General features: G+C 39.2%; 1 protein-coding gene across 7 annotated transcripts in view; it reads right to left on the bottom strand.

Moving 5' to 3' along the window:
* Nucleotides 1-16,399, bottom strand: part of AFG3L2 (AFG3 like matrix AAA peptidase subunit 2) — a 47,210-nt gene that overhangs the window by 16,445 nt on the left and 14,366 nt on the right. For all 7 annotated transcript variants that reach the window (XM_036321524.1, XM_036321519.1, XM_036321520.1 and 4 more), the window contains 8 exons: nucleotides 16,107-16,181; nucleotides 12,196-12,320; nucleotides 9,990-10,263; nucleotides 8,624-8,761; nucleotides 5,217-5,370; nucleotides 3,822-3,929; nucleotides 3,605-3,730; nucleotides 814-924 (listed from right to left, as the gene is read on the bottom strand). In XM_036321524.1, the coding sequence (XP_036177417.1) occupies nucleotides 814-924; nucleotides 3,605-3,730; nucleotides 3,822-3,929; nucleotides 5,217-5,370; nucleotides 8,624-8,761; nucleotides 9,990-10,263; nucleotides 12,196-12,320; nucleotides 16,107-16,181 (1,111 nt within the window). The remainder of the gene's footprint in view (nucleotides 1-813; nucleotides 925-3,604; nucleotides 3,731-3,821; nucleotides 3,930-5,216; nucleotides 5,371-8,623; nucleotides 8,762-9,989; nucleotides 10,264-12,195; nucleotides 12,321-16,106; nucleotides 16,182-16,399) is intronic.

Here is a 16,399-nt window from a genome sequence, read left to right as displayed (position 1 = left end):
GGCATTTAAAAAGTCCTCGAGGTCAACATTCAAGGCTTTCTAAAGTCTAGTCTTAAATACCTTTCTTAAACCTTGCCTTGCGTTCCACAGGAACTTGAGTGTGATCAGTTTACTTTCCCTCCAGGAAACACAGGGTGTATGTAACACTATTTCCAAACCACCTTCTGTTCATGCCACTTTCACACGGTTTCCCATTTGTCTACTGAACCCAGTTTAAATCCCACCTCTTCTGTGCAGCCCTTTTGACTGCAATCTTTTGTCTCCTTCAAATGCCCAAGTTTTTGAATTGCTAATTATGTTTTTATGAATATTATGTCGCAAGCATTCTAGAAAGCAAGGAAAACACATTATGCCATCACCAAGCTGGCAGGGTGAGCATTTCCTGATTAAACAGTCACTGGAGCTGTTTATCGATCACCTATATCTAGCATAGAACACATTTAACTCATGAGATGAACTTTTTGGAAATAGGAAGGTTGTGAGCATTTATAAAAAACTAGATTGGAAAAAACAAGAAAGAAAACAACAACAACCAGATTGGTATAATTCAAGGGAAGACACCTCATTCACTGCTAGCTACGCATGTGAATGAGGCTGCCATCACCACCTGACTCACCCAACACCTACACCACCCATCTCCATGCAGACCGCAGAAAAGGGAAGGGGTTCGCAACACCAAAGGAACACAGCAGGTGCATGGTGAGCCCATGGCAAGGAAATATACCTTTCTTTCTTCTAGATCTTGCCCCAAAATCCCTGGCCTCAAATTCATCTTATCAGCCTTTTGATTTAAGTTACATTCAGTTGCCTTACCACCAATCACTCGTTCAATTGCTTGTTCAAAGTGTTTCTGGTTTATGGAATCTGAAAGGTGTCTCGCAGCAATCAAAGCAGCTTCATTACAGACATTAGCCACATCAGCTCCTATAAAATGAATATACAGAATAGCTTACCCACCAAATCTGTATACTCAAACTGATTAGTCACACATTACGGATAACCAAATCCATAGTGAATTTCTCAATCAGCAGATTGGATAAGGGTTTTATGTAAATATAATCAGTTTCATTGATGATAACCCTAAGGCATTCTAGCATTCTAGTAACAGCCTGATAATCCTGGCCCAGTGAACTGAGGTAGAAGTATTAGTAGTAGTTAAATAGATAATTACAAGCAAATATTTACCTTTACCAGTATATACAATATGGCTCATACAAACAAATATAATATTTTAAAATGCTCATTAATTAACTTAGTCCTATCTCTGTTGGGAAAATTACTTATGTGGATATTACACAGTATGCTGAAATAAAATAAAAAACGTAAGGATTAAAATAACCTAGTGCATTTAAACAATGGAAGTTAAACTTGTGAAATGTGCCAAATGCTTTCTAGAGCCATAAGGTTCTTTGAATTAACTTTTCAGACAAAGTATATGGTAATACAAATAAACTATAACATAATGTATGTGCTCAGCAAATATTAAAATTTTATAAACTGCAAAGTCCAAAAACAAAAAGCCAATAAAAAGTTAGGACCCTGAGACATTTGAGATATCTATCTTCCTCTAACAATGAACTTGTTACAATCTCCTCATACTTTTCAAATGTTCCTTTTTATTTAATTTTGAGTTTGGAAGAGGGCATAGGGAATCTCTCTTGCATAAATGTTTTAAAAACATTTTGCATTTAAAAATTCTTGGAAAAAGCACATTAAAAGATGCTCAACATCATCTTTACACATTATAAAAATACACATCAAATCTTGAGATACCACTTCACACCCACTAGGATGGCTAAAGTAAAAAAGACAGATAATGACAAGTGTTGGTGAGGATGTGAAGAAACACTAGGATGGCTAAAGTAAAAAAGACAGATAATGACAAGTGTTGGTGAGGATGTGAAGAAACTGGAACCCTCATACACTGCAGGTGAGAATGTAAAATGGTGCAGCTGCTGTGGAAAACAACTTGGCAGTTTCTCAAAAAGTGATTCAGCAATTCCACTCCTAAGTATATAATCAAGAGAAATGAAAACATATGTCCATATAAAAATATGTACATGGATTTTAATAGCAACATGATCCACAACAGCCAAGACAGAAACAACCCAAATGTCCATCAACTGATAAATGGATAAATAATATGTGGTAGCCCTAGCTGGTTTGGCTCAGTGGATAGAGCGTCGGCCTGCAGACTGAAGGGTCCCAGATTCAATTCCAGTCAAGGGCACATGCCTGGGTTGTAGGCTCAATCCCTAGCGGGGGGCGTGCAAGAGGCAGCCAATCAATGATTCTCATCATTAATGGTTCTATCTCTCTCTCCCTCTCCTTTCCTCTCTGAAATCAATAAAAATATATTTTAATAATAATAATAATAATAAGTGGTATATCCAAACAATGAAATGTTATTCAGCCATTTAAAAAAACCATGAAATTCTGACATGTGCTACATGTATGAAGTCTGAAAACTTTACGCTATATATATGAAAGAAGACAGATACAAAAGATCATCCTATATAATAAAAGGCTAATTAATATGCAAATTGTCCCCTCGACTGGGAGTTCGACCAGGGGGCGGGGCTGGCTGGCCAATCGTCCACGGCCCCTCCCCCTGGCCAGCCCCGCCCCCACCCATGCACGAATTTGGCACCAGGCCTCTAGTCCTATATGAGGGTAATATGCAAATCAACCAAACAGCAGAACAACTAGTCACTGTGACATGCACTGGCCATGAGGGGGCAGACGCTCAATGCAGAAGCTGCCCTCTGGTGGTCAGTGTGCTCCCACAGGGGGAGCACCACTCAGCCACAAGCCAGGCTGACAGCTGGTGAGTGCAGCAGCCTGCCTCCATGGCAGCACTAAGGATGTCCAACTGTGGCTTAGGTCCGCTCCCACGGACCTAAGCCATCAGTCAGACATCCCCCGAGGTCTCCCAAACTGCGAAAGGGCATAAGCCAAGCTGAGGGACCCCTCCTCCCCCGAGTGCATGAATGTCATGCACCGGGCCTCCAGTGTCATATAATTCTCTATATATGAGAGTCTAGGATAGAAAAACCTATAGACACAAAAAATAGATTAGGGATTGCCTAGGGCTAGGAGTGGAAGGAATGGCTGCTTATGGATTCTTTTGGGGTGATGAACATGTTTTTAAAAGTTATAGTGATTGGCTTTAAAACTATACTTAATGAATATACTAAAAATCACTGAATTGTACACTTCAACAAAGGTGAATTTGATGGTATCTTAATTTTATCTCAGTACTGAGTTGTTTTTAAAAAAACCCAAATAATTTCTGTAACATTAATGGATAAAATGATATGCTGTCAAGGAATTTATCACAAGTTATCCAGAGACAGAGGGAAGAGGGTGAAGGTATAGAAAAAGTTAGATATGAATTAAGAATTGTTCCCAAAGCTAGGTGATGGGTGCAGAGGGGTTCATTACACTATTTTCTCAACTTGTATGTTTGAAATTTCCCAAATAAAAAGTAAAAATATATACCTAGGAAGTCCCAAGATGTGAAGTAACAAAGTGAACTGGTACTTGGCAACTGTCATTGATTTAAGGGACTTATAAACAGGACAGTAGGTTATTTTCCACTCACCTGAACACCCTGGGGTTAAGGATGCAAGTTTTCTTGCCAGCTGATCCCTATCCAAGGTACTGTCCAGTTTTAGTGGTCTGAGATGAACTTTGAAAATAGAGGCTCTTCCTTTTATGTCCGGTGGTCCTTGAGAAATCATTTTTAAGAGGGGAAAAAAAATCAGTGAAACAGTGATATCCTCACAAAAACTGGACTAACCCAATGAAAACCATCTTACCAATAAAGATTTGCCTATCAAAGCGCCCTGGCCTCATCAGTGCGGGATCTAGTATATCTGGTCGATTGGTGCCTGCCAAAATGACTACATTTGTTGTTGTGTTAAAACCTGAAAAGATAACAAAGGTGCAATTATTAAATGACATGAGGTGGAAAGTAACAGTGTGCCTGTGAAGAATGTATGAGCACTAGAGACATAATGCCACTTAATATTTTTTTCCAATTTATTATCCAATGTCTCTTAAGTCACAAACATAAATGATTTTTCTTACTATTCATCTTGTCCTTAATGATACTAGTAATATATATTAGTAAGACTCAAAACATTAAGAATCAAATTTTTCAAGACAAATGATCAAAGATTTTCATTTATTTAACTAGAAATTCAGATTATATTGTTAATTTTAAAAATGTTTTATAATCAATAATATTAAAACTTGCAAATTATGTGTCTAAACTCCCTGGGCCATGGGACAGCCATTGCATAAGTGAAGACACCTCCAAACACTTCTCCAGGCTAACCTTGCTCAGTTTTACTGGCCATTTCTCAAATGTCAAGGCCATGGCTGCAGAGCCTGTCAAGGCCATAGCTGCAGGATCTTGGCACCTCAAGAGCTCAGAAGCTAATTTCCCCCAAAGATGGCTCTCTGATTGAAACATGTGGTGCCACTCGTGGACTGACCACCTTCTGATTCTGGATACAATGCCTGCCCAGTAAAGCAAACTGGCTCAATACTCGACACTGTGCCTTTCTGAGCACTCAAGAGAATCCTCATATCTTATAGCATGAAGGACCTGGCACATCCTAAGAATTAGCTTTCCGAAATAAATTTTAAAAAGCTGACTAACATGTAAAGATTGCTACTTTCTAAGTAAAAGTATTCTAAATTTGCCAAATTCATACGTGGTTACAAATGGGTTTTCCTAATGCTTCAAAATCATAAATATTTTTGAGAATGAGACTGTAAGTCTTTTGTAAATCATTTCACCAATTTTTCTCTTATTCAGCCCCAGATACAAATACCAGCCTTTATAAAGGCTATTTCTTTTTTTCTTTTTAATATATTTTATTGATTTTTTTACAGAGAGGAAGGAAGAGGGATAGAGAGTTAGAAACATCAATGAGAAACATGGATCAGCTGCCTCCTGCACACCCCCTACTGGGGACGTGCCTGCAACCAAGGTACATGCCCTTGACCGGAATTGAACCTGGGACCCTTGAGTCCGCAGGCCGACGCTCTATCCACTGAGCCAAACCAGTTACGGCAAAAAAGGCTATTTCTTAAAGAAAATGCTTTTTTTTCCTTTTTGGTACTCAATATGAGCACAAGGATTTTCCTTTGAGATATAATATATAAAACAGTGTAGTTTAAAATCCAAAAACTTGAAAATTCACCATCCATTTCCACAAGCAACTGATTAAGTGTATTCTCCTGTTCACTCTGGCCCCCAAAGTTGCCTCTTCCTCTCTTCCTTCCCACAGCATCTATTTCATCAATGAAGAGAATGCAAGGGGCATTCTTCCGAGCAAGGGCAAATAAGTCTCGAACCTGGGTAAAAAATATAAATAATAGAGTCAGTTGACAAATGAATACTATTTATCCTCCTAATGAAAAAAAACATCAAGTTTCCTGTCCCACAGGAAGAAAATTTTTTGTGTGTGCTATACTATACAGTACATATTTTAAAAGTTACAAGCAGCAAAGAAGTTAAGTGGCAAGTAACTTGGTGGCAACTGATTTAGGTGAGCAAATATTATCTCTATAATCTCATAAATTCTTGTATATGTAATAAGCACTAACAATACCTGCTATTTTTATAATACCAATAAATTAATAATACATGGTTTTGGCCTACAAAAAGATAACACAGTAGCGCTGTAACTTTATATTCAGTTTAAAAGTTCAAACTACTCTGAGGTTCACATTTCATGCCTGAGGCCATTACTAAGAAGCAGGGACTTACTAAAAGATCCAGGCAAAGCTTACATAGAAAGCAAAGGGTCGCCCTACCCAAGTACACCCGCAATCGCCCAGGGTGTCTGAGCGCCCTCTCCTCCGCACTCTGCAATAGGAGCAACTGCGAGGTCCCTGCACCCACATTCTGTCCTACAAAGCATGCCCCCTCAGACCACTAACTAGTTTAGTTGGGCTGAAGAAGGAATAGCCATCCCCGTGCCTCACTACTGCTGAGAGTTCAGGATCTCACCCTATTGCCTGGCCCTATGGAGAGATTCAGAGACAAACTCCCTATGCCTCATATCACTTTTATTTCCCTCATCAGAAGTCCAAGTCTCCCGTCATCCTCCCTGGCCTGGACTTCTGGGATTTTCATGCCTACACTGCTCTGAGCATATCCCTTAACATAACTCATGTGCCTCTACAGCAGTGGTTCTCAGCCTCCCTAATGCTGCGACCCTTTAATACAGTTCCTCACGTTGTGGTGATCCCCAATTTCACTGTTACAAAGTGAACATAATTAAAGCATAGTGATTAATCACAAAAATATGTAATTATATATGTGTTTTCCGATGGTCTTCGGCGACCCCTGTCAAAGGGTCATTCGAACCCCAAAGGGTCGTGACCCACAGGTTGAGAACCACTGCTGTACAGCCTCCCCTCTGAACTCCAGATCTGTGATCAACAGGCCCCACCCTCTCAAGCTCTTCCCTGAATACTTCCCTCGCCTCCTTGCCTAAACTGAAATTTGGCTGTCCCTGCAAAGCTCTCAACTACAAGGGTTTTTTCTTTATTTGTTTTTAAATATATTTTTGATTTCAGAGAGGAAGAGAGAGATAGAAACATCAATGATTACAGAAAATCATTGATCACCTGCCTCCTGCACACCCCACCCTGGGGATCGAGTCCACAACCTGGGCATGTGCCCTGACCGGGAATTGAACCGTGACCTCCTGGTTCATAGGTCAATGCTCAACCACTGAGCCACTCTGGTCAGGCTCAACCAGAAGGTTTTTTACCTTCCCCTCCAGGCCACCGGAGTCAGGGGTCCACTTCATACCTCATTACTATCTCCAAAATAATTCTGCTGGAAACCCCCTGCTCACTGAGGCTCCTGCCACAGGGCAGCATTCTAGTCATCCACCCGCCTGATTCCCTACTCCCCATCCACACACCCCACCAGAACTCTTTTCCTAGTGATTTCCACATTCATGTGGGTCTTGGTCTCTCAGTTCCCTGACCCATCTCTTCGATCACTTTTGCTCCACTCTGACATGACCAGCACTGCCAAGGTCCCCTCTAAACAACCAGCCTCAAGCAATCTACTCTCTGACCACCCGGCCCACCCAGGTACTCAAGCACCTGCCACAACCAATTCCTTACCTACTTCTTAGCTCTCCATCCCATTGGGCCCACTGCCTCCCCCCCATCCCCCCTAGCTCCTCTCTAATCTTTAATTCCCTCCTTGCCCATATTAGATTCCATATAAATACTAAACTTCCCCATGCTCCCCTATTCTACTAAGACTTATCTGAAATGCATATGAATCCACCAAGTCCACTTATCATACATAGTTCAACTAATCTAAAATGCCAATAATGGTAAGACCCATATCACTCTGCTTACCACTGAGAACAGAAAAAAATGCTGCCCACTGATAACACAATACTTTATTATTGATTGCAAGCTGTATCCCAATGATTAGAAAAGTAATTGTGATAGCACTGTGCATTTCTATTGTGCTTTAAAAAACAGTCAACATTTTAGACACTGGTAAAATACACAAGAGTAAAAATTTAAGTGTTTCTTTAAAAATTAATCTACATTCACATTTCTTTATTTCAAAACTTACTACAAAGCAAAGTAATCAAGACAGTGTGGTACTGGCATAAAGACAGCCATATAGGTCAATAAGGTAGAATTGAGAGTCCAGAAATAAACCCATGTGTCTATGGTCAAGGATGCCAAGACCACTCAAAGGGGGAAAGAACAGTCTTTCAACACATGTGGCTGGGAAAACTGTATATAAAAATGTAGGATGAAGTTCGACCTTTATATCACACCATATTAACTCAAAATGGGTCATATTAATTTGAAATAGATCATAGATCTAAATTAAACTGCTAAAACTATAAAACCCTTAGAAGAAAACATAGGAAACATATTTACAACCTTGATTTGGCAATAGATTCTTAGTTGACACTAAAAGCACAAGCAACGAAAGAAAAAAACCCCAGATATATTGGACTTCATCAAAATTTAAAACTTTGGTGCTTCACTTTCAAGAAAGTGAAAAGACAACCCACAGAATAAAAAATATTTGGCCCTAGATGGTTTGGCTCAGTGGATAGAGCATTGGCCTGAGGACTGAAGGGTCCTGGGTTTGATTCCAGTTAAGGGCTTATGTCTGGGTTGCGGGCTCAGTTCCCAGGGTGGGGCGTGCAGAAGCCAGCTGATCAATGATTCTCTCATCATTGATGTTTCTATCTCTCTCTCCCTCTCCCTTCCTCTCTGAAATCAAAAAAATATATATATTTAAAAGAAAATATTTGCAATCATATCTGACTAGGCAGTTAGTATCCATAATATATAAAGAACTCTTACAACTCAACAAAAAGAGAACCCAATGAACTGCAATCTTGGTCAGAGTGAGGGAAGGTGGTGTGAAGTGACAGGCCTTGCTGAGGCTTTTCCCTGGAAGAGTGTGGAAGGCAGTGACTGGGGAGGGGTCACTCCACAGGACTCCAGGCAAAGGGCCATCTTTACCAAATCCCTATTTCAGGGGAAGAAAGGAGGAGGAGGAGGAGGAGGAAGTTGCACCATCAGAATAAAACAAAAGACTTACTCTAGCTGGACCCACACCAACAAACATCTCTAAAAATTCGGATCCACTAACGGTGATGAAAGGGACATTGGCTTCTCCGGCTGTGGCCTTAGCCAGCAGTGTTTTCCCGGTGCCTGGAGGACCAGTAAGAATGGCACCCTTCAGATATAAAAAACAGAGGAAGTATATTTAACTAGAATTTCAGAAAAGTAAATTGCACATCAATAGATAATTCCTAGGTATAAATCTATATAAAATTTTAGTGATATACACGAAATATTTCTTAAACATTTGAAGGTAGAATATTAGTAAGAAGAGGAAGAAAAAGATTACTAGACTATATTACTTTTAAAAATTTGATCAGAATGTGAAACCTTAAATATTTCCCTTATTTTATAAAACGTTTAGTGTTGCTTTTTAGACCTTTCTAACAGTACATAAAGGATGACTTAAGCTGGGAAACTACTAATAAACCAACTAAGGTTTACTTAAATAATTTAAGGAGACACAAACATTACACTCCCAATTTATATTCTGCTTATTTTATTCCCTTCAAAATTTCACAAATGAAAGTTTACTGACCAATGGTGAACTAAAAAAGAAAAAAAAGTTTACTTAAACACTATAGTTACTTAAGTAGTGAAGATGACTAAGTACGATGAATACAGGTAATTAAGTTAATAGCAAATTTTAAAATTATAAAAATGGCTTTTTATCCATATAGGTAGGATACAAAATCAAGGAAATGATGATTCCCTTTTTCAAAGGTTTCCTTTAAAGTAAAATGTTATTATGGATTTTTAAAAGAACTAGTAAAAATTTTCTAATTCATTTACTTAATGACTGAGGCTGCCCCTGGGAGTATAAAGATTAGCAAGGCCAGCCCGTCACCAGCTGTGGTCACAAGGATGTCTGCTAAGAAGAGGGAAGGCAAGAATTAGTGCCAACTGGCTCTTGTCCACTGAGTCCTGTGCCATGGATCTCAGAGCCAAGCCCAGGAAGAGGGTCTATTCAGACCTGCTGAAGGAGGGGCAACTGGGTGACAGCAGGAACGGATATGCTCAGGGCACTACAGCTGCTAAGAAATGGGGTATCTAAAGCAGGTTGGAGGGAGAAGGAAGGCAACAAGGAAAGCTTCCAAGAGCAGAAAATACCAATCTTTTGGAATATACATACTATATGCAAGAACACACATTCCCACAGACCAAGCAACCCAAAAAAGACCCTCGAGTTAAGCAGAGACTAGTAAGATAGAGAAAGGAGGAAAATAGCTACTTTATAAATGAGTAATCGAACTTCATAGAATTGTAACTTCAGAGATCAAGAAATAATTCAAAAGATTTTGGGGTTAATGAGTTGGAAATAATCTTCTGAAAGTTTACTTTACCTTTGGAATTTTTGCTCCTAGGTCTTGATACTGCTTTGGGTTTTTCAAGAAATTCACAAATTCCATTATCTCTAGCTTGGCCTCCTCGCAGCCAGCCACATCTTTGAACTTCACATCTATCTCATCCTTTAAGACCTTGGCAGTGGTTTCTCCAACACTGAAGAGTCCACCCATACCACGGCCTGTTCGACCAATACCAGCAGGCCCCCTTCGTATGGTATACAGCAAGAAAGCGATGATGAGCACCGTGGGCAACATGCTCAGGAGGAAGGAACTAAAAAGGGAACCATACACAAGAGCAACATACTTTTAAGACTGTTAATCACTGGCTTTTTTAATGTTTTGCAAGATATACTTTTTGTTGTTGTCGTTGTTAATCCTCACCTAAGGATATCTTTTTCCATTGATTTTTAGAGAGAGTGAAGGGAAAGGGAGAAACATTGACATGAGAGACACATTGAATGGTTGCCTCCCTCACGTGCCCTGACTAGGGCCAGAATCGAACCTGCAAGCCAGGTACGTGTCCTTGACCAAGAATTGAACCCACAACCCTTCAGTTTGTGGGCCGACGCTCTAACCACTGAGTCACATTATCCAAGGCAGCATTTACATATTGAAATTCATACCATTTTATTATGAATTACTTTCTTTTTCTTTCTCCTTCATATTACAGTTCTTATACTGATTTCTTTTCAAAACTGTGGATGTATTTAATGATTGTAAAGGGGATATTATGAAATCTTGAAGGAATGGCATCAAAACTGCTAATAGTATTTATTTATCTCTGGGTGTTGAGGTTATAAATGCTTTTTATTTCCTTTTACTTTCTTAGTTTTTAACAGGGAACATATACTGCCTGCTTAACAGACTTTATGTTGAACTCTCAGATATGGATATAAGATTTTTAGTCTCACTACTTATGCATAACTACTTAGCATTAATTACTGTGCTGCTTGTGCTGTATCAATGATGATGTGGTAGCCCTAGCTTTTTGTTTTTGGACTTTGCAGTTTATAAAATTGCTGTATCATGATGTATGCTGCACAGTCACTCTGCCCGGATTGTGCGGTTTGAGAGAGATTCACAGGAGAGCTGGCTAGCCCTCCAAACCTTGTCTCTGCTCTGGGGGATATGCTCGGAAATGACTTAAAGTATGGGGATGCCTTTTGTCTATTTGTCTTAGGTCAAAAACAAAACAAAAACCAGTATTTACTTCTTAATTTTCATCCTTTACAATATTTTAAATGCTCCTACAGCAGGCAACAAGAACCATAAAAAATTTACATTTGGTTTATTTCTGGAGGACACGACAGCACTGAAATGAAAATGTAAATAATGGTGCAATAATACTTTTTGTAATGTTTCACCACCAGCCTATAAAGTTAAATAATTATACTATAGCCTCAGAGGCCGAGAGATGTATCACCTGTGAGACCATTTCAATAGCTATCTAGGTCTAAATACTGCAGGTAGATTGTAGGTTTACATAAACCAAGATTCAAGAAAGTCCCTAAAACTGAGCAACCTATCAGCTCAACTAACACACCAACTCTCCATTTTTCTGCTCTTTCATATACAAAAAAAATTAACATTTATTTCTATTTGCACTTCCAAACTTGTAACTCTAGTGCAAGGTATACCTTCGGTATTTAATGTAAATGAGTGACTGCTACCTAGCTGTACCCTACCTGGCTGTACCCTGATGACTCCTCAAAGGCAATATAATTCCTAAATAAAGTTAAAGACAAGTGACTCTTGAAATCACCTCTTGAAAGACGCAGACTTCTAAGTGACTTTGTTAAAGACAAGTAACCCCTAAGGGAAGCAGCAGCTTTGACAAGAGAAGAAAAATTACTTTAAAATCTTGGAAAGCTCTGGAATATAAACGTGAATGTAGTTAAAAGGTAGGAATGCCACTCTTTAACACAATGTAGCTCTTTATGCTAAAATCCTACTAAAAGTGCATTGGGTACGAATACCCCAAACCACTGCTTAATCATTATAAATATGTAGAAAATCAATTAGTTACTAGCAAAAACTAGTAAATTACCAATGGTTTAAAAAAAATCTGGCCGAACTGAAAAAGGCCTATTTGACAATGTAATGTGTAACCGGCCACGTGGTGACAGAACACACAGTGAATCATGTACTAGTAGAGCATGGTGAACAGTCTTCAACATGTTTATGTATTTTCACTGCTTCTTACCCATCACTTTCAGCAATATAGACAACAGGTACCCGATGCTCCCCTTCTATGCCCAATTCCTGCTGTAAAGTTTCCAGATTCCGTTCAAAGGTGTCCACACTGCCAATATTAAACCAGACGTATTGCTATAAAAACAGAAAAACAAAATATCCTAAGAATGAAGGGGAAACAAGAGTTTAATTCATTAAAGGGTTCAGCTTTTAAAGAATATTTCAAGAAATACTAAAAGTTTACGAATTAAAGAACCCAACAATAATAAAAGACTGGTTTTAATGACACAGTGATTAAGTTTCACTCCGTGAGAACACCTGGCAATCCTTGGCAAATAAGCATTTCTTAAGCAATATTTCACAGTGGTTCTAAAAGTATAAACTCAAAAGAATAAAAAATCTATTTGAAAACAACGCTTTTTTATCTTTTCATAAATAAATATGCTTATTTTACCTCTTCTCCATTTCCCAGTTATTTCTCAGCTACCTATTCCCACACTACTAGTAAAAGCTAATGTGACACAGTAATAACAACCAAAGTTTATTAAGCACTTAAATGTCAGCATTGTTCTAAGCCCTTTGGATACATTAACTCATTCAACCTTCAGAGCCACTCTAAGCAGTAAGTACTATCACCAGGGGTGATAATCAAATCTGCACATTAGGAAGGGACCCTCACAGTTACCCTGTTATCCTGCTATTCACTCAATCTGGTGATTTACTGAGGCCCTAGGGAGGAACACCTGAAGGGCCTGAGGCAATGGCTATTTTACCCCCAGCACAGAATTCCATATAGTGCTATGTCAGCCCTGACTATTACTGTCCCCATTTAATAGATGAGAAAACCATAGCAGTGACTTCACTTTCCCATGATTACACACATCCACTAATAAGAGGCTGAATCTGAATATAAGCAGTCTGACTCCAGAGCCAATGATTGTAAATAGCACATCATACTACCTCTCTTATACTACAAAAACAGTAATCATAAGCTAGCCATTTGGCTCAGTTGATGGAGTGTCAGCCTGTGGACTGAAGGGTCCCGGGTTCGATTCCAGTCAAGGGTACATGCCTCGGTTGCAGCTTGATCCCAGGCCCCAGTGGGAGCTCATGTGGGAGGCAACCAATCAATATGTCTCTCTCACACGAATTTTCTTTCTTTTTCTCTGTCTCTCCCCCTCCCACTCTCTCTAAAAATCAATGGAAAAAATATCCTCAGGTGAGGATTAACAACAAAAACAACAATAAACATTAATCCTAACAACTCACATTTATGGAGTTTTACTAGATAGCAGACCCTGTTCTAGCACTTTGCAAGTATTAGCCACATTTCACAGCACAAAAAAGACCTTGTTCATCCTCGTACATACAATTGCTTTTCAAAATATTTTTTACATTAAAACAATGTCAATGACATAAAACTGAGACAATTTAGGCCTGGCTGGTTTGGCTCAGTGGATGGAGCATTGGCCTGCAGACTGAAGGGTCCTGAGTTCAATTCCGGTCAAGGGCACATGCCCAGGTTGCAGGCTTGGTCCCAAGTGGGGGACATGCAGGACACTGCCAATCAGTGATTCTCTCTCATCATTGATGTTTCTGTCTCTCTCTCCCTCTCCCTTACTCTCTGAAATCAATAAAAATATATTTAAAAAAAAAAAAAAACACCTGAAGATACCTCAAAAGTGTACACAAAAGAGTAACATTTCATCCCATATTTCTCCCGTCAACCAGTATTTGAGTGGGAAATATCACTGGTAGCTCACTGGTATCTCTCTCCACACATCAGAAAAACAAAGATGGAGAGTAAGTTCACTGACAACTACAAAATTCCCGCGGTTACAAGCCTCAAAACATGACAATAATAGATTAACCACATGTGATCGACAATTCCAAATTAGAATCTACTATCAACTGGGCAATATGCTAAATGCATGCCTCACATCAGAGAATCAGGGTGGACCAAATCCAGCAAAGCAGCACCTAGATTGTGGGGACAAAGTCTAGATAGACCCTCTGGGGATGGGTCCCAGTGCTCCAGGTGATTCTTACCCACCCTGGAGTTTGAAAACCACCACTTTCACAATTCTCATTTAAGCACTAAGCCCTAAAACAGTGTTACTGCTGTTCCCATTTTAAAGATAAAGACACTGAGGTGTGGAAGAATTAGGCCGTACAGCTAATAAAGAGTAGAGTTAATGTCAAGCCAAATCTGTCAGACTCCAAAGCCTGTGTTGTATTTATACAGAGCAGTAATTTATGTTGCTACTCCGTAAGCAGGACACTAAAAATCTTATATCCATTTCTGACAGCTCAATATAAAGTCTGTCAAGCAGGCAATACATGTTCTCCATTGAAAACTAACAAAATAAAAAGCATCTATAACCTCAACACCCAGAGATAAACACTATTAGCAATTTTGATGCCATTTCTTCAAGATTTCATAACACCCCCTTTTACAATCTTAAGTACATGCACAATTTTGAAAAGACAGTAAAATAAAACCTTAACTGCAATATGAAGGAGAAAGTAATTCATAATAGAATGGTATTAATCTCACACATAAATGCTTGTGCCTGCCAATCTAACTGTGACCCCACTGCAGCAGAGGGATTAATGCTCCAGGGAAGTGAGGAGCCCTAATGGTAACCAGGGCCTAAGGCAGACATTTATCTATGTCTAATTTTTGCTCCATAAACAATGATTTGGAGAACATCCTTATATAGACATCTTTAGGTGCATCTTTAATGATTTCCCTAGGATTACTACTACAGCAAAATTACTGGGTGTGTGCATACTTTCAAAACTGCTGATACGTACACTGCCAAACTGTGCTCTTGAAAGGAGTGTCAATTTAATTCCCAACACTAAAAGTCTGAAGCACAGTTCACAGGAAAACAAAAAAGCACCATGGTTATTAATGAACATTCCACCATAAGGTGAAAAGTACGGGGAGAAATTCGGTCAAATAGCCCTGGCCAGTGTGGCTCAGTTGGTTGGAGCGTCGTGTGTACACTGAAAGGCGTTGGGTTTGATTCCCAGTCAGAGTATGTACTCAGGTTGTACGTTCGATCCCCAGTTGGGGCACATTTGGGAGGCAACTGTCAATGTTTCTCTCTCTCTTCCTTCCTCTCTCTTAAATAAATTTTTTAAAAATCAACACAAATAAAATAACTTTCCTAAAAATGACAAATACCAGAGTCATATGACTTCACTGATATTCTTATATTATGGTCACCATCAGCTCTAGTTTCCCTTGAAACACTGCCCCATCCAGGCAGGATGACTAGGAAATGGTTAAACAAAATCATGCTATCAGAGAAGAGAAGCAGCCTGGAGAGATGTCCGGCCCTGGGGGAGGGTGGTAACACTGCAAGACTAAAGGACTAGGTCAGGCCTAGGGGAGGCTTGGGATTTACCTGGGAACCTTTCCTCCCAAGACCTCCTTAAGCCAGTCTAGGGTCTCTGAAATAAGAGTTCAAATCGCTGGACAGGAAATAAAAACAAGAAAAGAAATGAAAATTAAAATAAAATAAAAGGGTTGGGAGAGATATGAGCAGAATGCTTCTTAGACTGATTTTTTAAAAAGCCGTCTCAAGGCAAACAATTCAGATTTTAACATATTTTTCCTAAACAAACAATTGTTTTCTCAATCTTGAAAAATAAAGTCATGGAATACTACTAAAAACTGGGATTTCACTGTTTCCTAAATGTACGGCCAAAATGATTACTAAAACCAAAACAATCCTCAGATCACAAGTATGTAGGCAACACGCACATTCTCACCTATGGTGGTGAAGATTACAACTGCTGCACTGCCCAATGCTGATATGGCCAGTGTATGTGAGGGAATGTTTGCTTTTCAGCTTTAAGTCTGAAAAGTTAATTTACAGCTAATGCACATCAATTAATAAAATCATTTACCCCATCAACAGGAGTTTTTCCTGGTGTAAAAGTCACTCGAACAAAACGCTTGTTGACGACTTCCAGTCTGTCTACCTGGAATTTTAAAAAGTTAAATATTCAACATAAATGCACAGAAAAGACCTGAGATATTCTTTTAAGCTCATTTAAAATGCATATTTTTCACGCATACAAAGAATAATGATAAATAACATAAGGATGCCCCATTTCTCCCTTCTGGCTTAAGAAATAAAACATCACACACTGTTGAAGCCACCAGTCTCGCCCTCTCCTGCAAAGGTGGCCACTCTTTG

This window comes from Myotis myotis, unplaced genomic scaffold (genome assembly GCF_014108235.1).
Source record: "Myotis myotis isolate mMyoMyo1 unplaced genomic scaffold, mMyoMyo1.p scaffold_m19_p_9, whole genome shotgun sequence".
NCBI classification, from domain to species: Eukaryota; Metazoa; Chordata; class Mammalia; order Chiroptera; family Vespertilionidae; genus Myotis; species Myotis myotis.
This window is presented reverse-complemented; position numbering and strand designations above follow the sequence as displayed.